This window comes from Mixophyes fleayi, chromosome 5 (genome assembly GCF_038048845.1).
Source record: "Mixophyes fleayi isolate aMixFle1 chromosome 5, aMixFle1.hap1, whole genome shotgun sequence".
NCBI lineage: Eukaryota > Metazoa > Chordata > Amphibia > Anura > Limnodynastidae > Mixophyes > Mixophyes fleayi.
The window spans coordinates 176992041-177017514 of record NC_134406.1 but is presented as its reverse complement, the minus strand read 5'-3'; the positions used below and the strand labels follow the sequence as shown (position 1 = coordinate 177017514).

At 36.6% G+C, this 25474-nt stretch overlaps 1 protein-coding gene across 3 annotated transcripts in view; it reads right to left on the bottom strand.

The window, feature by feature from the left end:
* The window catches only part of HIVEP1 (HIVEP zinc finger 1), a 182190-nt gene that overhangs the window by 3424 nt on the left and 153292 nt on the right, over window positions 1-25474 (bottom strand). For all 3 annotated transcript variants that reach the window (XM_075213076.1, XM_075213075.1, XM_075213077.1), the window contains 4 exons: window positions 21439-21551; window positions 20306-20481; window positions 19175-19276; window positions 3389-3864 (listed from right to left, as the gene is read on the bottom strand). In XM_075213076.1, the coding sequence (XP_075069177.1) occupies window positions 3389-3864; window positions 19175-19276; window positions 20306-20481; window positions 21439-21551 (867 nt within the window). The remainder of the gene's footprint in view (window positions 1-3388; window positions 3865-19174; window positions 19277-20305; window positions 20482-21438; window positions 21552-25474) is intronic.

Sequence of the window (25474 nt, the reverse complement as noted above, 5' to 3'; positions counted from 1 at the left end):
AGACAACCAATGATTTTACATATAAGATGAGTACAAGAGTCTGTTAACCTGTTGCTGTCTGCCACCTTTATATATATATATGTACGGTGGGTGTCAGCCATAAGATGTGATGTTATCTTTTATGTGTGTGACAGCCTGTAAATCTGACTCCAGCTTTTAATAGCAGGCATGGAATACAGTGGTGATAACCATACCGAGTTACTTGCCCCACGATCAAAGTGAACACTGTGTGTTAAATGCCAAAGTGTGATGTACTTCTTAATTTGTAAGATTAAATCTGTTGATGTCCTAGGGATTACCTTGCAGAGTACACAGACTCAGCTAACTGCATGGTAGACCTGAATCCGGCCTCCCATATAAATGATTACTAAAAGACCCATGCAAAATGGGCCTAATGCTTCATATTACATATAGGAGCCAATGTGCATTGGATCCATTAGTACTGAAAATAGGGTAGACCTATTGGAGGCTTAAGTGAGTGTCACGGTGGAAAAAGCGTACCTCAAACCTTGATAAAAGTACCTAAACCTAAATATTAATAAAACGGATATTAATGAGAAATAAAAGACATATAAGCTCTGAATAATAAAAGACTTGTAAATGGTTGCAAATCAATAAAATAATCAATAAAAGGTTGAAGTAGATACATTTAAAAAAAAAAAAAATATTCTAAATATCATATGAGGGACCCAAGACAAATGAGCAGTCCACAAAACCTGTAATGAAAATTAATTGCTCAACATCATGTTAAAGCAATAATGAAGATAATTCAGAGACTGATTTGGTTCTACTCTATTGCTCATTAGGCCAAGAATAAATCTGGTGGTAAGATAGTAGTTCGTAAACCTATGGCTCAATAATATGTCCAGAGGTTAAATGACAATTAAAGTCCCACCAAAATGACGTACACAAATTAAAGGTCATCAATGCCCATGATTCTGGGGTTGCACATATTCAATAAATGTTACTATGGGAAGAATTCAGGAAGTCTTTATTTCTATGTAAACCACAAAAAGTAGAAGTATATTTAATCCAATATGCTAACAAATAAAAAACCCTATTACAATTTGTTTACTTAGACTGAAATAAAGACATTAAAAAGTATTTTTGTCCAGCCACTGCAGCATAAAAAAGGCAAAAATTGTTCTGGCGACTAAGCGGCAAACTACCTTTGGTTACGTCGTTGTTACAGTTGTATAAAGCAGTGTGCAGGGTCAGGGTAACTTTTACCTCAATGCAAAAGCAAGCTCAAAGTTCACATAACACTTGAATTTTATAGTTATAACATTTTATTCTAAGCTCATGTTAATGAAATAAAAGCTTACAGACCCCAGATGGATGCATTTTCCAGCACAGGAGTAACTTTATGAGAGTGGAGTGGTAGAGAGAGGAGATGTAACTGTAAATGGTGATGCCCTCATTTACCACTTCCATATCACAGAGAACTGAAATAATTTATGTTACTTTACACACTGAGTTACATAATACTTGTCATGCCCAGTTCCTAGAAGAATAATTACATTATTTAAAAAGGCCTTATAATCAAAATTGTGCATCCCTTATATGTATGTGCCTTTTGTTTCATTACTCGCATAGGCTGTGTATTCTAGTGAGCAGGGTTCACTCCTATTTAATTAAATGCTCCCATTTTGTCATTGCATGTTCAAGTATCCATGTATGTAAAGAGCCGAGGAATATGTTGAATTTGAAACTAGATAAATAATGCATAATATGTATGCTGCAAAATATGACCAAATTGTTTTCTATTTGTGTAAAAACAACTTTACTTTATATATATATATATATATATATATATATATATATATATATATATATATATATATATATATATATATAAAAAATTGGCCATTGAAAAATGCAGTTCTTACTTTAGCTTTTCTTCTTTAACCCAATGGGTTTTGATGCCCAGTGTGGTGCAAAACAAGAGATGCCGTAGCTGTATAGTCACCAATTAGATGAGTGTGTTATCTGTAGCCTAAAGAGCCTATACACAGAACAATCTGTCTGCTTGGCCTGAAAATTAGGACACAAACAACCTAAATGGCCTGTGAATTTGCAGGTTGCATGGATGCCTTAGAGCTGCCTTTAAGGTATCCATGCAAACTGCAATTTCACAGGCCATTTGGGTTGGCTACACCATTCAGCCACTCTTCTCGGGGCTCAGTGGTTTGTGTCACAGCTTCAGCTAAAAACATGGATTGTGTGACACTGGGGAGTGGACAAGAGGAATAGAATCAAGTCAATCATATCCAATTGTTTTCAAGCTTTCACACACCCTCTGCAGCCATTTTAAAGTGGTGAACGAAAATATTCTGCCACTTAGGTGGTAATGCATCTTTAAGCCAAGCTAGTTAAGGAAATAAAGCAAGCTACATCACCAAAACCTAACCGCTTCACTAGAGACTTAATGGCTGTCATACCAAGTCCGTAAGTAAAAAAAATAACCACTTTACTGAATATGGGATGCTATTGTAAAAGCCAATGTGTCATTCATAGTTTAATTTAGATGTATTTATATTTATTTACCAACCACTTACAAAAAGGAGAAACTGTTCTTGTTGATGCACTCTCCCTAATTGGATGCATTTACCATTTTCTAAAATGTTAGCATTGTTCAATTGCCAATTCAGACACATGCCACTAATGCTATTTCCAGGACATGCAAAAAAAATGTAATGAAAAAGCATGGAGACTGTCAGGGCGATATAATCTGGATATCCTCTAGTTACAAATACAAACTGTAACTGTCAAAATAGTACATTCAGTTTTTGCAAAGCTAATCTCATACTTTAGCAAGAGAGCTGTAAGGGCAAGAAACATTCTCAGCGACAATGTATCATTCACTAATAATGCCCAAATAATTTCCCAACAGTGAGTTCTTAATAACCTTGTAAAGGTCTGCCTATTTTCTCTCCATGGGACATTTACAATTTCAGTAGCTTAAGCGATACTAACAAATAATTTTACAAGCCCTTGACAGAAAAGGTTTTCTAACATTAGTTGATATTATTAAAAACAGGCAACCTGCAACCTTAATCACTTAATGGACTGACATCTCCATGGGATCTTTTTATATTACAATTGGTAAAGTGATATTTATTTCCTAAGAGGTAAAAAAACTTTTAATTGTGCAAATTTAAAAAAAGAAGTGTTGATTCCTGCATATTGTGCAAGATCACAATACTGCATAGACATCTTCACATTTGCACTAACTTGAAGCAAATCTTTATCTTTGATCTTTTAGAAAATCATGTCCAAACAAAAAGATGAAAGAAATGATAAATTGCAAGGACTTGGTGTTTGCATAACCTTGTCTTATTATATATTGAAATGTTTTCCTTATTACATTTAAAACTATGTAACTTACATGTGATACGGTCAGATTTTTTCCTTCTACCGAGCCATCCAGACCCTCTTCAGCATCTGGATAATCCACAGACATCTGGTGACACAGGGATTTAGGAGATGATGTTTTGCTTAGAGGAGGTGTGGTCTTTTGCACCAAAACCTCATCACCTTTCTCCTCGTAATTCAGTGGTTTGCAAATAGTTGAAGTGGTCAGTGCCGTCATTCTGGTGATCAATGCCTTGGGAAGAATATCCATTGAGTTAGCTTGAGCAAAACAATGTGGAATTCGAACATCTTCATCGGTGCTGGATGCTTCTTGCTGGTTTCGAAAGGGGTAATGCTGGGGGCTTGCAGTAACGGATGGGGTAGCTGAAAGAACTGACTCTGCTTGGCTGTCTTCATCTTCATCCTCATTATCATTGTCATCGTCCTCTGCACCATCTGAGTCATCTCCATCGAATCCTGACCGCTCACCAGTATACCTTTGCCTTTCACCTGCAAAAATAATAATAACAATTGTTAAGTCTACAAACATTTAGAAGAGAATATATTTTCAGGAAGGGCCTATTTTTTTTTTGTAGCTTCTAGGTATCATTTAATGTTTCTAAGGGCATGTTCCACCAACATGTAGGACTAGACATGGCTCATGCATAAAGTACTTTTTTGGCAAAGATTACATATTAATAGATATGAATCTATCTTTTAACTTTCACACAGTTGGCTTTCTTTTGTAATACATGCTCCAAATTTCAGCCCACAATTTGCTGATGCCAAAGACGTATTTGCACAGTGCTTTGTTTGCATATGATGTAATGTAGATTTTGTTAATCATATTTTTATGTAATGTTTGCAGAAGAGAATGGACGAAATATAAAGAAATAGGGTTTGATGAAGCAATAAATGGGTTGTACACCTTTAGATAGGCACCATTACCTGAAGCTGGAACACACTTTATGGGAATGTTGTTGCTGTAGCTTTGTATTCTGCTCTTTGAAATCAGACTGGACAGGCTGAGCTCACCTGTTTCTGAAGCAGCAGCTACATTCATATGAACCATATGTTCCACTTTCAGGCATCATTTAGGGTCCCCAGGGAGGAATCATCCTCACTATTTACTATATGGGAGATATGGGGTTGTCCAAAACAACTACTTTAAGCAACAAGTTTACTTTCTGCATTCATAGCACAATTAAAAGGTTGTATATGAATGTGTATATGAAGGTGGGAATGATGTAGCATAGTTGCCATGAGTGTTACATGGCATGTGTAGATGGTGAGAAAGGTTAATATAATATCACATATAAATGAAAAAACTGATTACTAAATCGGAATAAGTGCATACTGTTCAAATCAAACAATTCGACAACAATCCTAGAATGCATATGCACGGCAAATGACTTACAATCAGATTTAAAAAGAGTGAATTGTAACGTGTGGGCCTCAATTGTGTAATGATGTGATTGTACTGAAATGCAATTGTTTATTAAAAGGTGTGGACAGATTTAGTGAATGCGTGTTTCACATGAAGGGAGCCATTACTTATCAGACAGGAAGTTACTCCTTGCAGAGCAGCTGCTGTCTAGAGAAACTGTGAGAGAACTTTTATACAAATGTAATGTTTTGTATCTTTATCATCATAGCCTTACCTCATTTGCATTTAGCAGTCACTTACTACATTTTCGGTATATTAATATAGACTATGGATATCTAAACAAATTCTTGGACTACATAGGAACCCTTTCACAAGCAACACTATCGGCAATGAAACATGCAATCTGTTAGAAAATAAAGAAGACTATAAATAAATCAGGATAGGAGAACTGCCAGTACTAGTATGCAGTGCAACTTTAGCAATAGACTTTGATTACAATTAGCAGTATGGGACCACACAGGTAATAGCCTTTATCAGAATATAACGCTTGATAAAAAAAAAAAAAAAGATTTCTCTAAACTGCATATAGCACTATAACACTTCCTATTATATTTCTCTTCTGTTAGGTAAACTGATACTTGACAACCCAGATCAACAATCATAAGAGCACCCACATTGCAACTCTAGATTAACAGTGTATGTGTGAAGATCTATTGCAGAGTAACGGAAGCAATGCATATTGCATTGCGGTTTGCCATCAGCCAAATCATGTTACAAAAACAAAATGGCTCATTGTATGTTCACTAAAGACCAGTAAACATAATAAAGATTAATAGATCATTGGCAATTCATCATTCTTCACCCATACTGTCAATGTGCTAAATCTCCTTCAGTTTTATATATATATAATAAAAGTTCTTCCACAGCTCTTAAAAAATACTTATTTTTAGATCTGAGGAAGCACCAGTTCCTGGGAAATTAATGCGGTCATATGCTTAAAAAATGAAAAACTTCCTAACAACAAGTATTTATATAAATTCAGGATGATGTAACATGTATCACTACATCTCCAAAACATTCAAATAAATCAAAGATCATTTGTTCACAGAACAATTAAAAAGTATTCTGGCTTCTGACATATCATAAAATAAAAACTGCATACTGCAATAAATTGTTAAGCACAGAACGCAAAGCAAATTTAATTTGGAACCCTCTAATTTAAAAATAAAATACAAAAATATTAAAAACCAACTATTAGTGCAGTACAAAGTCTCAAATCCAATTCAATGTCTTGTCTGTCCTCACATGCGTTACTGGGATTTTCAGCTTACAAGGACCTCAGGGGGGTGTAACAACTGGAGCAGTAGAGATTGTAAAGTAGCACATCAACCATACAATGACAAGTAGGAATGCAACACTAGTAGACAAATACTATCACTAATTGTTTAGCTTTGCACTACATTGTAACACAAAAGACACAGAGACTGAAGCTTAGTTTAGCACTGCTACCTACCACTGAAAAAAAAATGTTTAAAGATGCATAAACTCCTATAAAGTAATATCTGTATAAACAGTGAGTTCTGGTGTCATCACTTCAGTGTTTATTAGTAGACCTTGTTAATTATAAGCAAGGCTTTATGTAACACACACACACTTTTAGGGGCTTCCTGGTAATTTGGTTAAAACAAACAAAAAAACTCCTGAAATCTTCATCACACGGATTTGAATGCTGGTTTCATTGACCCCATCAGCCAAACGCAACTTAAGTTCTCCCTGCGATACGTTCTTTGATCCATACACAACCCAAGAACTGGTATTGGCGAGGGCCCTTTCTGCACTGCTGCCGATACAGGAGCTGTTGGATGCTGCACCGTCAGGGCTGAAGAGTCCTTCAAGCTGTGGCACTGCAGTCCAGTTAGTACCTGTATCATGGAATGGTGTGTATCTCACCCTCTCTACTGCGATTCTGTCACCCTCCCGTCTCACCCAAACCCCAAGCACAGTTCTCTATCTACTGCAACCTTGTTCCATGGGACCCTCTTTCATGTAACCCTTCACTCTTTAAAATAAAAATAAAAGTAAACACCCAGTTATATCAGAGTTTTCCATCTTTTATGGTTTATTTCAAGAACAATGAAAAAATATACATATATCTTTTGTGAAAAAAAAGAAAAACAGACACAGAATTCTCCAAAAACAAACACTGAAAATACACCCCCTTTGTAAAATATTATGATTAGATACCACCACCTTGGATTTCTGCGACCCCGTGCTTTTATAAGGTCACAGAATTGTTCAGTTATTTCTAATATCCATAGAATTTAATATAGGTGCATTATCCCATGTATTTGAGATCACAGTGTTTACTCTGCTACTGTGGTTTATGATCTGAAAGAAAGTGCTCACTGATAAGGAAGTTGCCTCCCCACAGGCACACGTGACCTTCAGTCTTCCTGCTGTTACTGAATTTCATAGCGCATGATACACAATGCATACATAATCCATACACGGAGTTAGTGTCTGCCCTTCAACTGTCTGATAAGTTTACATTTTTCAAATGCACAGGATTTAGCAACACCTTCTCTCCACTAGAAAAAACAATATTCTGTATACTTTCCTTTGAAGTCTAATTTATTGTAATATTAAATATATTGTAGCATATGGTAATTACATTAAATTCCTGTTATTCAAGATTATTCTGCAAAATGTTGACATGTAGTAAATGTAGACTATTAGGGGCATATTCAATTGTTGGCGAAAATGCCGAAAATCTCGCGGCGTGCGCACTACTACCGTTATTACGGTAATAGTAAGCTGGATTTCAGCTCGAGGCTCAGGGAGCTGCGAGCTGAAATCCAGCGAGAAAACTACCGTAATAACGTTTTTTACACGCACTATTACTGTAATAATGGTAATAGTGCACGCGCCGCAAGATTTTTAGCTGTAACGCCAAGAATTGAATATGCCCTTTATAGTGAGACTTGAACAGTGTTCAAAGAATAATATGGAAAAAAAACCCACTGGAAAACAGAGGATGTAGCAAGAGAATGATAGTTGCCTTAGTTAAAACTACAAAATTAGCCTTTTATGTGATTCATAGCTTTTTGAAATGGGCTACTTGTTCAAGTTATGTCTATGGAATGGCACTGAGCAAATAGCCTGTGACAAATCCTCCCCTCCCAATCGCTTCTGCTCCCCTGAAGCAGCACAGCTGCCTATGTTTGTGGACAAAGCTAATCTTAAAAATAATTCTCTCTTTGATCCATGGCACCAAGTAAAACTAAATAGGCCTTTGGTTCTGGGTGACTGGCAGCAGACAGTTGCTCACTGCACATCCCTTTCAAGTCAGCTTTCAGATTGTACATACTGCTTGTCATCCCAGGCCTCAATCTCACAGGGAAAGGACTTGCTTCCTTCAGCGAATCAAGCATGAAAAGTTCAACATAAAAGTAGCTCTACCTCTTTATATCACCTATCACCTTGCCACTAGCACACCCATTCCTAATGTTGCACAAACAATAAGACGGACACTTTCAACTAGGTGAACTAATGACAAACAAATTGTTTAAAGCCTGCAATGTCACGTTTCAGGCAGACACATAGTTTAATGAATTGGAGGTAAAAGCTTATCAAGGAGGTAAATGTAAAATAAATAATACTAATAATAATAAAAATAATAATAGAAAAGAAGATATATATATAATTTTCCAATGAAGAATTGCCATAGCTTGACCTGTAAACATACAAAATAGCTAATCTCCCAGATGATATCACACTGTATCAGTATGGGGTGTCATTTTCTTCTATCTTAAATACTGACCAAATGTATAAACCTCAATCATGCCCAGAAATCCCCCACATTACATATTTCCATAATTGCTTGTGAAAGAGGAGCTGTCAACAAGGAGAGCCACAGGTTTCCGAACTGAAAAGTGATAATCAACTGTGTTGCAGCTCTGCAAAAATAATACAATTAAATAAAAAAAACAACTAAAACACATAGCAATAAAAAGTCATACCAAGGTCTCATTAGGCTCCCCATCACTATCTTGAAATACACTGTGTTTGTTTTTACTTCTTTATGTGAGGAAAAGTGTTAATCTTTTGTGTTGTCTGGGTTGTCATTTGGCTTCTGTGCAAACTGACCTCTAGCATTTCCTTTCTTTTAACTTATTCAGCTTCAGTGACCTCACAGCCCTCTTCAACAAACAGAGCCGTGAACTCTGACCCATACAAACCCATTGGTACTAATTACAACTTAATCTCCTTGAACTGGTAGCATATTCAGAGGTGAAATACATCTTGCCAATGACAATGACAAAAAGACAATATTGCTGTTAATTTGCTGTGTTTCCATGTATTTCTACAAGCTTGCATATTATAATTATTTATCATTTGTATACCTTCACCATATTATGCCGTTCTTTACAGAGCTTTTTTTGAGTTTTCGGTCTAAACATGCCAATATGTTTTTGGACTGTGGGAGGGAGCACACAGAGGAAACTCACGCAAACATGGGGTGAACATACAAACTCCACATAGAAAGTGCTCAAGTCAGAACCCTTAGCCCCAATGCTGAGTAAGCAATGCTAACCACTGTGCAACAACACTGCCTAGAGCTTCACAGGTGAAAAAATTATAGCCTTCTTTATGCACACAAAATGCAAATATTAGGCATATTTTAAAATTACAATGTGCTGTTTACAACTGTACATGAATCCTACAGCTGCGGTCTGTTTTCTCAGTAGAGTCTATTTGGAAACTTTGTTCTGACCATTTATTTGGTGGATTTGATGAGGGAATCAAGCGAGCATATTGTAAATGTGTTGCGCATTATGTTTTTTAATATTAACCATGCACATAATTATAAATGTGTTCTGCAAAATAAGCAAAATAAAATTGATTAAAGTATGCAGTTGAATCACCAGCAGTTTAATCAACTTTTGATTCTACATAAATCCACTCATTTATGAATATAACATTTACATGAGAGACTGATACAAGCAAACTGCAGATTGGTTTCAATGGCTAAGGGCAAATTTTGCACCTAAATGAAATATTAGTAAAATGGCCTACTGTGTATATGAGTGATTTGTGCTTTGTATTATAAATATAGGGCCTGAGTCATTAAGGAGAGCAAAGCAAAAATAAAGCTATCAAGTATTTGTGTGGTACATGAACAAGAAACTAGTATTTTGCTTTCATGCAATAAATTCATTTGCACCCTTTGCATTGCAACATGGTTTGTCCAGGATCAAATTTACTCCTTTTTTTTCGCCTTGCTCTCCTTAATGGCTCGTGCCCACACTCTCCAAATGAGTTATTGAACAAGGTGCTGGACCTGTTTAATAAATTAATATGAACAGATAGGTAAGGCAAACACAATGTACAACTTTTGCTTTGGGAAAAATGCACCTAAAAAGTCTGCCAAAATATACACTGTAAGTTACTACAATTTTAAATTAAAATGGAATTACAAGAAATGTAAACAGAGTTATTTGGCAAGTTTAAACGTATTGCAGGTGAAACTCGCAGAAGGGAATTCCCAAAAGTTACTCCTGAAGTCTACTGCAATTGCCTTTATGAGTCTGTAGAAAATGCATCTTGATTGTTGCATCTAAGAAACCACGATATTGGGGGGAAAAAAATCATATGTCTGAACATGTTGAATATTGCATTTTCATACCAAGACCAATTACGGTTAATAACCAAACATGAGAGACATTTCAGCAATTCCATTCAAAGTGAATGAAAGGAAGCAAAGGGTAATCCATCTTGAGTAACTATATAAATGCAAAGGTTGTGCTCAACTTTAGCTGCTACAAGTTTATTTTTTTTATTATACTTGGGGATAAATGTATTAAGTAATGAGATCTACAAGTCGACAGATATCGGCGATTTTGCAGGGGATATTTAAAACAGCAATCCCTTTCAAGGCAGTTTTGCCTTGTAAGCCATTGCCGCTTTAAAATTTCATGTACAAAATCGCCAATACTTGACGACTTGCAGAAACTGATGCTTAATACATTTACCCCTTGGACTAATTCACCAAAGAGAAGGAAAGAGGTGTATTCATCACACTGAGCTGTACAGCGAGTGGCCATTCAAATATTTTTTCCACTTTATCGGTTTCTAGTAAACCCTGAATAGTACAGACCATTCATTAGGAAGTAAAAGTCTAAAACTCTGCAGCAAACATCAAGATGGCAATGACTATGTTTTTACCCATCAGGAGATGTGGATTTTTTTCACTTAAAAATCCATTTGGCAAAAATGTTGCAAAATGAATATATAAGGACTGTCACTACAGCTGTAGACAAAAGTTATTCAGAGATAAACAAGTTTTCATCTTTCCCCTATAATCGGGTTGGGTACGCTTTACCGATGTCCACTACTCCGACATGGAGAAGGCCTACAAAGAAAATCTGAAATTATGAAAAACCGATTGGAAAATAAACAGACTTCTCTCTAACACCGCGCTGGAGATCTCCGATGGGAGCACCATGCTGACAGCAAGTGATTCCGATTGGAGAAATGTTCAGCACTGCAGGCTGACGTCATCGCGACTTCTGTCAATAGAACTTTAAAGCGGCAATGTCGGGTTAAGTGTTTAAACACTCAACTTTAGGGCTCCCTACATTGCAGCTTTAAATTTCTATTGACAGACGCTGCGATGATGCCAGCCTGCAGTGCCGAACAATTCTCCAATTGGAATTACTTGCTGTCAGCATGGTGCTCCCATCGGAGCTCTCTAGCGTCGGGTTGAAGGGAAGTCTGTTTGTTTTCCAATCGATTTTTCATCATTTCGGATTTTCTTTGTAGGGCTTCTCTATGTCGGAATAGTGGTAATCGTAAAAACGATTACCACCACCTAAAATCGGCATGGGAATAGTTTAAGTATATTTATTGCTGTCAGTACATCCTACACAAATGCAATGTGGTTACAGGTGCTTTTATTATCAAGATAAAGGTCCAACTATTTCACTCAATATCTCAATGAGAAGACATTCAAATGAATAAGATACAAAGAACAATGTTCCACACAAATCAGTTATGAAATAACTGCAAAGAAATGTGAAGCGTCCTGTTTGAAATAGTGAAGGTGTCAGAAAAGTAATGTATTAGGGTGATTAACTGTTTCTGTTTGTAGACTTCAGAGCATGATTTAAACATAGTTTGAGGTCCATCTTTTTTGGAATCTGAGGTGCTAACTTATGCACGCCAGACGCGAATCGCCATCTAGGAAACAGTTTGACCACATGCCTGTTATGTAGCCTTGAAATATCATTATCTGTATAGTGACTTGCTGAAGTTTCTACTTGCAGGTTAATGTGTTTCATTTATTGATTTACAGAAAATCTCATGTCAGACAGCAATGCGTCCAGCTGGAGCTCAGGATTATGAAGCACACTATCTACAAGTTGAATCAAGTGTCTATAAATTCCATGACACATAGAAATAAAGCATGCAACATGGTAAAATACCTATGCATGGTGTTCAGTTTTTCACCATATAATGCTACTTTACCAGAGTATTAAAACTTCTAGGGAGTTTACCGTTAACCACATTTCTACAAAAACATTCGCTTAAAAGGTGCCCTGCAGGCCTCTAAGAAAAGCCTTTGAAGCATACACACAGGACACGCGGGTTTTGATCTTACATGGTTCAAAAAACACACAAGTACATATAATCAAACTTCAGGAAACGATCCGAATTTAGCTTGACAGCAGAAGTGACATATTTTACCAAGCACTGATATTTCTTTCCTTTCTTCATATCCAAAATAAAAACATGCTAAGAACCGTTCTACAAAGTTGTCAATAACTCACTTGAGTGGTAGATAAACACATCCAAAAGTAAGAACATCTTTATAAATACATTCCCAACAAGTAAAATCATGTAATGTTTTGTGATTCGTACTGTTAAATGCACACTTGTGCATAAGCCAACAGTCAAGCTATAGACCTGCAATAATTTAATTTAAATAAACTAGTTGGACTACCAATAAATGTACGGTGGTTGGCACGCATGGCAGTTTTGCAGCGTTTGAGAACAGAAATACCCTGAGTTCTGCCAGTATTCTATCACAGTTGTCTAGGTTGTTTTTCCTAAACTGCTGAAGCCTTAGCTTCAGGCCACATGTCTGCAGCTACAAATAATGACTTGATTGTGTGCCAGTGTGGATGCAATAAGAGCTGCAAGAAGTAAATAGTTTAACTCAGCAAAAGCACTAAAATAATTGAGATTTATGAATTTGTCCTTTAAAGCAAAGTTGCTAATTTAAATAATATGAAAAACAAAACTTTACAAATAAATGACACACTTTGGCTACTGCGAAAAAGCATGGTAAAAAAAGACAGCACTGTCCCGTGATTAAGGGATAGGATGCTGTGGTTCACTCCATACTCATTATTGGCAAAGGGTGCCACCTGCTGGGATAGTTAGAGAATGAGAGTCCGAGATCCGTTTGTGTGTTCTTGTGACTCCTCTCAGCATACATCAAATCGAACAACAATAATGATTCATGCAAACGGAGGGTCCAGAAAATTAGTGTGGAAAATAAACTTTAGTATGACTAAATGTAAATGATTACAGTTATGAAAGCATGGCACTCTGTCACTACTTCTATATACACATACAAATGGCCCCAGTGTTTCCCCATACTGACATCTCCCGTCCTTTAGCAGTTCTCCTCACAGTGACTGTAGGAAGAGGCATTTTGTTATAATGTCTGAGTGCATTATACGATCACTGAATAGCAGGATTTACCCTTTTCCCATTCTAGTGTTTGAATAAGAGATCTCATACCTTTATGTTCAGGGAATCCTTTACAGCCTACCCCTTGTCTGTAAAAGCAAATAAACGTTTAATTTCTTTTTCTTATGGGAAAAGAACATATCTACTTATAAATATGCACTACTTCAAACTCATAACTACACTTTGTGAATTGCCCCAAGCTTTCGGTAAAAGTCAATTTAAATACGAAAAACTACTGGCTCTTTCAAGCTATTCTGTACTGTATACTGGTGGTGCTGTATAAATCAATGACATATATTTCCTCTGCATTTTGAATATCACATTTGCAGTAAGTGTTTTTTTTTTTTTTTCAACACAAACATTTATATCTTTTGTCAAATTTCAGTTGCTCTTTGATATGAAAGAGCACACAATATATTAGGATATACCAAGTGCAATAATACTGGATCTCTGAATTTAAAGTAAAAATAAAAAATAGAAAAAAGGAGTATGCTCATTCGTTATATATTGGCTTTATAAAGCTGTTCATCTACCCACACAAAATGCGCAAAAGCCACTTCCCAGCATCAGTTATAGTCACTTAGCAGATGAGGCTGGGGTACAAACCACGAAACTAGATAGTCACAGTTGCATTTTGTCATGCTAAATGGATCACCTGGCCTGACAGTTTAATTCATATATTAACATTCCTCACATTGCAACCCTGTACTTTGGTGACACAAGCATCAGAAGATGTGTAGCAGATAGCCATGGGCATGATTCCACACACAAAAGGTGAAAGCATACAACTATTTACTAATGCCCAACAATGACAAATCCAAACACAAAGAACACGGCAATAAGTAGCCTAGATCCTGATAATCATGTCCTAGCCCCACATTTGTTCCTTTTCTTTTTTTTAGAAAAAATTGGCCCATCTCTTCAAATAAAGGTACTTAAACCCTTTTACACAACTGAATGAATTTGATTGCACTGAATTATTGCAGTCAAAAATCACTCATATCCATCCATCTACTAAAATGTCAATAAGCCTAAAAAATAAGCGGACTTAATATCATAAGATGTATGATAATGTCCCACATTGACAGAAAACAGCTAGTTGTGCAAGATTCTATGGCCTGGAGCTGAGAAATTTGTTTAAAACTATTCTGTCTTACTCTCTGTCCCATAATTCGTTAATAGATACATTACTACCTACAGTGATTAAACCTCTTTCCCTCACATCAATTAATACATTAGTCTAGGATGGGGGGCCTTACCTCATTTTTCTGTATCTTATGTGTCTTGCTAAATGTAAACAAAGCTTAATCATCTCCCTTTAAATCATAGTTGTCACCTGTCCCTTATTTTTAGGGACAGGCCTAAGTTTTAAAGATTTGTCCCTGTAAATGTTGCTCTTTACCAGTATGGGCAAACTGCACAGTAGAAATCATGTTTTTCTTACTTCCTGGTGGTACTTGTTTAATATTTATAGGAGTATTTAAAATGCAAAACAGCTCAGCTACATCTCGTGATGGACTTTGTAGTGTCTAAAGGTCCACCCAGACGGTACCACTAGTCATGTACTTAGACACATCTTCAATGTTGGCATCTGTGGTACAGCAGGACCTGGATTGCCTAGTAGCCGTACCTCTGTCACTGTCCTTGTTCATCAAACCCTGTGTGCATTCATTTAGATTTTCTTAATAGTCTTAAAATAAAAATGGTCTCTCCATGGAACAAAAATGATTTCTTAATCTCAGTAAGAAGTTAACGAAACAGTCACCCATCTGTAATAACATATCAGCAGGCATTCTAACAACTGTTACAAGCTATAACAAACACATCTGACAATAAAGCAGGAAGTGCTGGGGCCGAAGGTGAAGGTTCAGTGTCGCTTATGAAAATGTAAGAGGACCTATCGCCATCTTGTTAATGTGTCACAGCTCTTGCAGTGCTGGCTTTATAAAGGGTTCTGATCCTAGTATGGCAACGAGCCTACTCTCAAGCTCAGAGTAGAAGGTTGATTACAGCAGTATACTTTTGGACATTTGGATCCAAAATGTTACATATGTCTGTGTAGACTGAGCCACACTCTAGCTCATTGTTAATATTAACAGCAACCATGAGTGAAAATGTTAAAATGTTCATTACCCACCCAAAACTCAAGTCATAACTTTACAGTCAAATGTTGACATATACCGCTTACACTATAATGAGAAATGCTTTCTATTTTCGATCAAATTTATGTTGCAACTTCTGGCATGATGTGAAATTGAATCTAGGTATGGTTCAATGAAAAGTTTTCCTGAAACAAGTTGGATGTATGACCTTTGTTTCATATAGAAGTGTATTTGACACCAATATCTTCTTGCACCAGTTTTACAGAAATACTTCAAATTAAAACTTTCATGCCATTAGCATATAGATGCCTGGTTTAGCAACATTATGACATCATCCACTTCAAATTTACCTACACATGAACATGTGTTGGCAGAGTTAACATACTCTGTACTGCTCTTAACAGCCACACTTAAAACTGGTTACACACAAATGTGCAGGAGATGAAGAATTAAAAAAGCAGTTACTCTGACCCTAGTAAAAAAAACACATTCATATATCATGTGTAAAAGTGAGCTGGACTCCAAACTGAAAAAAAAAATATTTCTGACCTATGACCCTAAAGACACTGTAACTTTAAAATAGTTATCACTTAATTCTGGTTAGCACAGATACATGTATATATCACTTTATGCTATTCTATTGTGCAGGCTGCAAACAAACTCAGGGGCTTAGGTCTGCACCCACTTTGCCTGCTTTTTGGCCTTGCCATGCTCTTAATTATATCACACCCCATCCCCAATGTCGCCATACACAATCCTTACCACTAGATCAAACTCACAACATATTATATTGTGGAGGTGATTATCACATTTTCATAACAAGTCACAAGAGACCTCTTGGAGAAAATCAGGGGATTATAGTGAAGACAAAGGAAAAATAGACAATGGCAACTGTACAGAATTGTGAAAGCACTATACTTACTAGGACTGATATAGAAAAATATATCAAGTTTTATAACAGGAATATTTTATGCAACTTCCTTAATATATATATATTAGACAAAATAAAATTGGTTATTTAAGGGTTGAACTCTAGTGCTACATCCACTCACACAACGATAGTAACCATTTCTTGCTCCAAACATATCTTAAAATATTAAATTAATTTACATTCTGTCAAGTACAGCTATCCCAAAAAAACATCACTCATGAAATGAAAAGTATAGCACAGTAATTGATTACGTTACTCATGAAAATGTACATACTGTGAACTGCATGTAGCCATAAAAAAAGCATAATTTATCATAAAATGAAATTATTTCATTACATATTTGTTTTAATAATCCTTTCAACTAGCAATATTTGTGAAAAAAAATCTTTTAGATTCATTACATTATACCTACATGAAGCAGGAAGGAGCTGGGGGCCACAGGTGTATGTTTGGAGAGTCACATGTTGTCAATCATAAACTCTACCAAGCTAGGCCACTCACACAATACAAATACTGAACTTTATGTAGGGGTAAATAATAAAGTGTTACAAATAAGTATTTTGATATGGACCCCCTATATAAGCCAACGATAACATATGCCTGGAAATAGAATTGCTCCCACGTGGCCTATCAGCGTATGACCCTCTCTATACGACAGTGGTTTAATGCTTCCCAACCTAGTCTTCTACCAGAAGGCCTGTGTATTCACTCACCTTAGAAAATGGACTCTCCCCATAACACTAAACCATGGATGGACCTGGAATGAGCCTTGTTCCCGACCCACCCCATAATAGGCTTGCTGTGGACCCTTAGGAATGCCCACCCACCTCCCACTTACAGATCCCACTTGCGGATCTGGGATAGATTAATATGTTGACATGAGGATATGGCACTCCCTACTCGTCATCTTTCCCTTCAAGTCCTCTCCAAACTCATTCCTGGACCTTAAACTCAATACTTTGTGCACTAAGGGACTGACCTCTCAAAGACTTATATGTTTTGCCCTTCTCCAGGATTGTTTTGATATCCCTTCCAAAAATGTGTTTAAATACAACCAAATTTGCCACTGTGTAGGGTCAGTCATTAAGCCCCCTCGCTAACTGTCTTTACCTCTGCCCCAAGTGCTTGACAGGCTGATGAAGGGTACCAATAGGGGAGGGATAACTTTCGGGTACCAGTATCTCCAATGTCTCAGACCACCACTTAAGGCCCCTCTTAGACATGTTGGTAGTTAGACCTTAAACGAACCGTCAGCAGTAGACGACTATACATACTACTTTCCATCGTTTATCTTAAAAGTATCATACCATACTGAGAAGCACGTCAAACTAGTTAACAGGCTATATCTCACCCAGGCCAGGTTCGATATCATCTGGCCCTCCCAAACAAAAGTTTGTTACTGTCAGTGCGTTCAAGTGGCTGATATATTTCATGACTTTTGGACATGCCCACTTATACAACTACTGTGGTGGGAGGTGTTTGATCTCATATCTATAATTTTAGGGTGATCCATTGACCTAGACCCAGCCGTGGAGCTGCTTCATCTCTATTCCTCCTCTGTCCCTAAACATGACCGCTATCTACTGGGACATATCCTGATGGCGACTGAATTGGAAGACTCCCTACGCCCTCCCCCCACACACCCTGATCAAATTCATCTCAAAATCCAGTACAGCTTTCAAATGGAGACAATAGATATGCCCTACTCCACCTCTGCTTCAGCCCCCATCATGAAATGGTTCAAGTGGCACAAGAATATCATGGATAGTGCAGGTGCAACTAGAGGGGCCTCACAAACTCCTTCGCCCTTAGCCTTGCTTGAATCCCCCCGAGATGACAAGTAACCCTCCTACAGATATCTCTATGAAGATCTGCAGTATTGAAACCTGCACTACAATGTTTATGTACTTTTCACTCTTGTCTACTTAATGTCTTGTATACTATGAATGTTTATATGTTGTAATACTCACTGAACAACTATTCCAACCCCCCTGCTGCGAAGACTTCCCCCTGTGTACCTCCCTTTGTTTGATTCCCTATTATCTTCTGTATCCTCCAATTTACCTGCAAAATTTTCTAATCACATTATTGATGGAAAAAAAATAAAAATACGTATTTTGCTTTAGAATAAAAGGCAATGTCATGAATACAATATCTCATCCACTGACATTTTTAGCCCTATTGACTAATGTATCGTCAATAGTGCAAAAAAATAACCCTCTACAATCATGTAGCATGTCTCAACTGTGTAGTAAATGTTGCATATCTGTATACTGTAAAATTTTTATATCTTTTATTTTTGTTATGCACGTTTATTAATATATTTTGGCAATGACTTCTTTCTCTGATGGTTGATTTTGCCCCAACAAAAACGAAGAAGCTCTGCAAGATAATTTTTTTTGACAAAAAATACTAATTGCCCCCTGTTCTTTGACTTAATATATTTACAGCTTTCCATCTTCCACCCAACCACCTCTCCTTGGACCAGTTATTTTACTTTCACGTTGCAGTTAATTTTTGAAGTTCCACTGTTGTAATGTGCAAATTAAAATGTAAGGTTACTAGCAGCAAGCTCTTCGTTAAATTGAAAAAAAAATACAAAAAGCAGCTTTCCCACTCTACGGTATGATAAGCTGTACTTACTAGAATCGTCTGTATCCTGATCGTCTCCTGGACCAATTACTATTCCCATATCCATACACTTCTTGCTGTGAGCCTTGGATTTCATATGTTTTGTCAAATTGCCTAAAACAGAAAAGTTATATTCATTACTTAATGGACAGGATTTTTGTCATCGACTTTATATGCCACAGTTCAAAACACTATTATAACGTTAAATAAGCAGATACATTGACTGAAGAGGGGCAAAGTGGGAGATGGCTAGGCCACAGAGGAGGGCTATATAGTAAGCAAGGCGAGAGATTATAAGAGAGTGAATAAGAGTTTTGGTAGTTTTCATGGTGAGAAAGGGACATATCTTGGATATATTCTGGAGGTGGAAGCAGCAGGATTTGGAGAAGGACTGATTATGAGGTTTGAACGAAATATTAAGTTTAAGTTTAAGAAAGTGTTGGAACATTCAAGTAGAGATGACAAAGAGACCGCAGGAGACAAGACAGTTGAGGGAAGGGGAGAGGTCAGGGGAAGAAAGATAGATTTGGGTGTCATACACCTACTGAAGGCCAAAGTAGCCGATAAGGTCACCAAAAGAGGAAGCGTAGAGGAAGAAGAGCAGGGTGCCAAGAACAGATCCAAGGAGAACTCTGACAGGTAAGAGAAAAGTGAAGATGTGGAGTCAGGAGACTGAAAAGGTATGGTTGGCAAGAACTGAAGAGTTTGAGCAAGGAGGTGTATTGAGGACAGCAGAGAGGTCAAGAAGGATGAGAAGGGAGTAGTGTCATTTAGATTAAGCAGAAGTAACACTCTGTCAGCATTAATAGTACTGCATACAATTGGTAGCTATGTTTTCACTAGATAGCTGATAATACAATGGTCTAGCTGGACTGATGTTGGCCTATTAAATAATTAAAACAAGACAGATCAACAAGTGAAACCTATCAGCTGCAGAAGGCTGTTATAGACACAAGGGTATTGCCAAATAGAGTGAAACAGATCAATAAGACAGTGAGAACTTGACTTTCTATTTTTTTTGTATCACTGATTACAGGACACAGCCTTCTATTCAAGTACAGGACAAAATAATAAAAGCAAACATTTATTTGATGTTGGTATGCCTTTAACTTCCGTAAAGTAAATACAGAGAGGATTGCATACCTTTTGTTTTGAAGGAGAAGTTACAGTAGTTACAGTGGTATGGTCTGACATCTGTGTGTGTACGAATATGTTTCTTTAACATGCTAGGCTTTTTGCATCTTATTCCACACTCTTCACAAATATATTTTCCTCTTCCTCTGCCCCGAACATAAACATACTCTTCATTCGATTTGTACCTAGTAAGAAATAATAACATTCTTATTAACATTTAAAAAAAAACAAAAAAACCAAAACCCTATGAAAACCCAAAAAACATACTATGATATAGGTCCCTGATCGTGGTAGCTGCTGGCTCATACAGGTTTCTTCCTGACTGCTCACCCTTCCTCTTTCTTCAACTTTTTTCAATTCAAAAAACATCTAAAAATTAATCCCACACCTCATTTACAATTGTCAAATGTACAATAACAAACATATTAACCCATTCATATAATAAATCTAAGCAATGTTAAAGGACTTTAGGAGCATTTTTTTCCTCTTCGAATCACACACTTGCCTTTTCTACCAGAATGTCCACTGTCCAGGAGGGTCCCAGATTTCAGATGGCAGGGGGAGGGGGTATGGTGACACAATTGTTCGCAAGTATATAGAATCATAAAATAGCCTGTATTCTGTTTTTGGTTGTTTTATATTGTCCGTCTCTAAAATTCTACACTAAAAAAATTACAGAAATACTTTTTGCACTCATTTATGTGTTTTTAAAGATTTACATTATGTGTTGATGCTCTCTCTATATTTTTTGACTTTCTAGATTTTCTGCAAACAAATGTTCTAAAGAGTAGAAGCTGCCTACTACATATATGAAATTAAGTATACTTTATTTTCCACGTTTTTACATATTGGTGTTTCACCTAGTGCCAATTGCCTCATTGCGTTGGCTAATTATATATATATATATATATATATATATATACACACATTGCAGACTTCATTCTACCTGCAAAACTTGCTAGTAAACTTAATATGTAAAGATAATTCAATTCATATTTGTATTGGAATTACGCTATGAATGTTTTTGCAGTATATCTGTATGGTTATTTATTACAATATCAATTATTGTGGGTGATTCTGACAACTAGGTTACACAAGTAAGGCAAATCCTAACACCAAATATGCATTAAAAAAGTACCTACCCTCCATCAAATATTTTTACTCTTCTTGGCTCACGATTTTGAAAAGATTCCTTATCCTGATCAGTACTTGTCTCCAAACTTTTTTGGCAATCCAGCTGAGATGAGCGAGATGACTACCATGAAGAAAACAAAACATCAAGCTTATTGTAGCAAATACATGATCTCTTGATTTTAAATACACTATAGCAATTATAGTGACAGTCAGGAATATAGTTCTTGTGCTGTAATGTTTATTTAGAGGATTATCACAAGTCTGTAGAAATTAATAGCCTCACTGTCACAGCAACCATGTCTAGCATTAGAAAATTAAAAATAAAAAATAAAAAACATCACAATCTGTTATGAAAAATATGTATTTGGGAAAATAGGTTGTTTACAAGACAATTAATACCTCTAAAAAGCCTGTTGGTGGCGCTGTGTATTACAGAGACCATTTAAAATTAGGTAAAGCTTTGAGTGACTACAGTATCTGTTTTTGAAGCCATGGGGGTTCTTGTTAGAGATACTTAAAAAGAGTCAATGTGAAAGCCTTGAAAATTGTACTATTAACTTGTTGAGTTGGTCCATGTCAGATCTATACAAATCACTTTGAAGATAAAGAATATTTGTGAAAAAGTGTATACGAAACCTGTCATTATTTGTGATATCATTTGTTCTTAACACATAGTGATCTAAGGCTTCATACAAATGGGTGAAAGTTAAAAAGTTTAAAGGAACATACTTAAAGACAATGAAATGAGCTTTTACACTGAAATTTCCCCCAAAAATAATAGAAGCTGAATGGACACAATGCACAAGCGTTCAGACAAGAGTTTGCACAGTGTCAATTTCGACACAGCCCGCAGCATTTAGAGGTATTAACCTAAATATGTGGAGTTCTTTAGAAATTTATGTACATAGATCACTATGCTGAAGATAAGCTTGTGAAATATTAATGAACATGCTTCAAATGCTGTATTAGTGAAAAAAAAGTACAAGGCTTTTGTCCGACTATTAACTAGCGCCGATTTCAACGCCCATCAATGTCATATGCTGGTTCAAACATACAGATGAAACGGACATGAAATTAGGCAGAAAGAAAGAGATCATATAAAAGCCCAACACTGCAATCTTTCAACACAAGTATGATATAATATAAAGGAAAGAAAATGTACATTTGCATTCAAAGACTTAATTTTTGCTCTAAGAAACCCAAGCTTTAAGGAAGTACTAACAATTCAACACATCCCTCTCAATGGCATGTACAGTGAACAAAAACTAAAAGACCATCATGACACAGTGCCTTGTCACAACCAAAATCCAAGTCTCCTAAACATAGCTAGTCAGATGCTAATGTGTTTGTAGCACTGATATAACAAAATTATACTGCTAATCCGATGTTATGTCACTGCCCATCCCATTTCAATGTTTAGTCAAATAGAATGCAGCAATACTAAGTAATCTTATATCTAAATTATGCCTTTATAAATTACAAGAAAAGATGAAGGAGTGAAATTGAAACACACAAAGAATGTATTTATTTGTTCTTTTCAGTAAATTTACTGGTAATAAAGTCTATTTGTGCTTTTATACTTTCCGGTTTTTATTTTCCTGGTGAAAAGAATACGCTTCATATAACTATGGTATTTCAACCTTTTTAGTATATTGGAGAAGTCATTAATTACAGTTTTACAGATGTATTTCTAAGGATTTTTTTTATAAGAAATACTGCACTATGATCTGTTTGTATAAGAAATACTGCACTATGATCGGTTGTTTCTTTTTTTGTCCACATATGACACGCTGATTCACGAAAGGAGGATTCACATGTTTATAAGAGAAAGAACTTTTTCTGGAAAATATCGCCCTACAGAACAGAGAAAAATTGAAGGTAGTTTATATATTTTTATTGCTATATAAGGACATATCATTTAGCTTCATTCTCCATCATATTTTTGTGTTTGTTTGTGATTAGAGAATCAGCGTGTCCCCAAGTGAGACAGACGGAACTAGCCGTCAGAGGTGTACATATGTACTGAGTAATACAGTCGTGTTCCTTTGGAGTGAGAGACATTGGAGAGCCTGCTAATCAGATTACATCTGCAGCAGAAACGAGAATTTGGATTGAACTGCTTTAAATTTAATATTATACTTCTGGAGTAACTTATTTCGGCTCCAATTAAGGAACTGTGCCAGGATCTGGGTAAGGAGTGAATGCCAATACATACATTTACTCACTTATACTAAAGAGGACATAATTTATTTTGAATCTTATTATCCCAAAACTCGGGTAAAACAATAACAGCCACTATTTGAATTATTTGGATTTTTGATTTGTAAGGATTAGATTCATTATATTGTTGTGAACATCTGAATCAGTACTAGACTTTTATTTCTAGAACTGATATTCCTAAACGCATGTGTGTGTGGCTTATGGTTTTCTTTTATTAGTAATTAAGCAACATTTTAGTATTATTTTCTTAGGTCTTCAAAAGGCTTAGTTTTTATTATGTGTTCTAATTGTAAATAAATTGATATATTTGTGAAATACTTCTACTGTTTGTGGCTTCCGTTTCTTGCCATCTGTGTTCCAATTTTTTACTGATGTTTAGTAGGCTGCTATAGCTTTAGTTTTTGGAGTAGTCTCCGTTTGAGAGACCTATTGGTGGTCTCTTTATTAGCAGCAGCCTGAATGTTCCGTTATTACTTCATTTTTCAATTAGATCTTTTTACTGATATTTTATTTAGCTTTCTACAGATCCAGTCTGCGCCTGACTATTAGTTTTAGCACATTTGGCAGAAGCTTCTAAGAGCAGGAGGTAAATGTATCATCCTCCGATTTCTGCAAGTCGCCGTGAATCGGAAAAAGGCATGTTTGTCTTTACAAGCCATCGCCGCTTTAAATTTTCACTGCAAAGTTGACGATTTCCGGCAGAAATCAGAGGGTGAAACATTTACTCCCAGGACACCTCAACTTCCTAATGGTTTCACAAGCCACAGTGTCTATTGGTAAGATCAGCATAGAACGTCAAGAAAAAAATCAACATGAGCAACAGTGGGCGGAAGTGCATACACCGGGATTGCAATATTCTTGCATTACTTCTAAGTTCAAGATAAAACCAGTGGCGGATCCAGGGGGGGGGGGCGATAGGGGCGATCGCCCCCCCTAGCAGACACTTGCTGCCGACGGCTGCACAGTATGTGCAGGTCCGTCCAGCCGTGACAGTGTGCTGCCCGACTGCTCTGACTGTGTTTAAAACACAATCAGAGCAGCCGGGCAGCACACTGTCACGGCTGGACGGACCTGCACATAGTGTGCAGCCGTCGGCAGCCTAAGATTTTAGAAAGGGGCGGGGCCTAAATCGCCCACCCCTAAATCGCCCCGGGTACAGTACTTTTCTAGATCCGCCCCTGGATAAAACAGACGAGTAACTGCAGATAAACGGACTGCAAACTTCAACCTGAGTCGGAAGCAACCAGTTTATTAAAAAAAACGAAAAAAACAAAACGGTCTGATAAGAAATTCACAGACCAGGACATAATAGTTGTGTTGTAGTGTATAAAACTACTCATCAGACTTTGCAGAGAACGTTTGCGAGTTAAGTGGTGCAAAGAGTGCAAGCAATGGATTACTGAGCAGTAGAGGAAGGAGTTATGTTCAGTTAAATCATCCCTTACCATGTTCTTGACAAATGGATGGGTGCATGTGTGGCTCCAAAGTAAAAAATGCTATAGCCCTGAATGCTTGCTCCAACAGTGGTGTGTTCTGGGGGTTTTTAATGTTGCAGACATCCCCACTGAAGGCAAGGCTAAATCTTAGTGCTGCTTAATGGTAATCATCTTTACCCAAGGTTGCAGCATTTTTTTGCTGATGGGAGGAGTGTATTTCAGGATAACAATGTCCCCATCTACAATATTTGTGTGTTTACTCAATTGTTTGAAGAGCATGATATCTATATGTCATGGCCTTCTAATCAGATCTAAATCCAATCAAGCATTCATGGGATATTCTGGAATGACTACAGAGACAGAGTTTTCACCCACCATCACCCAGGTG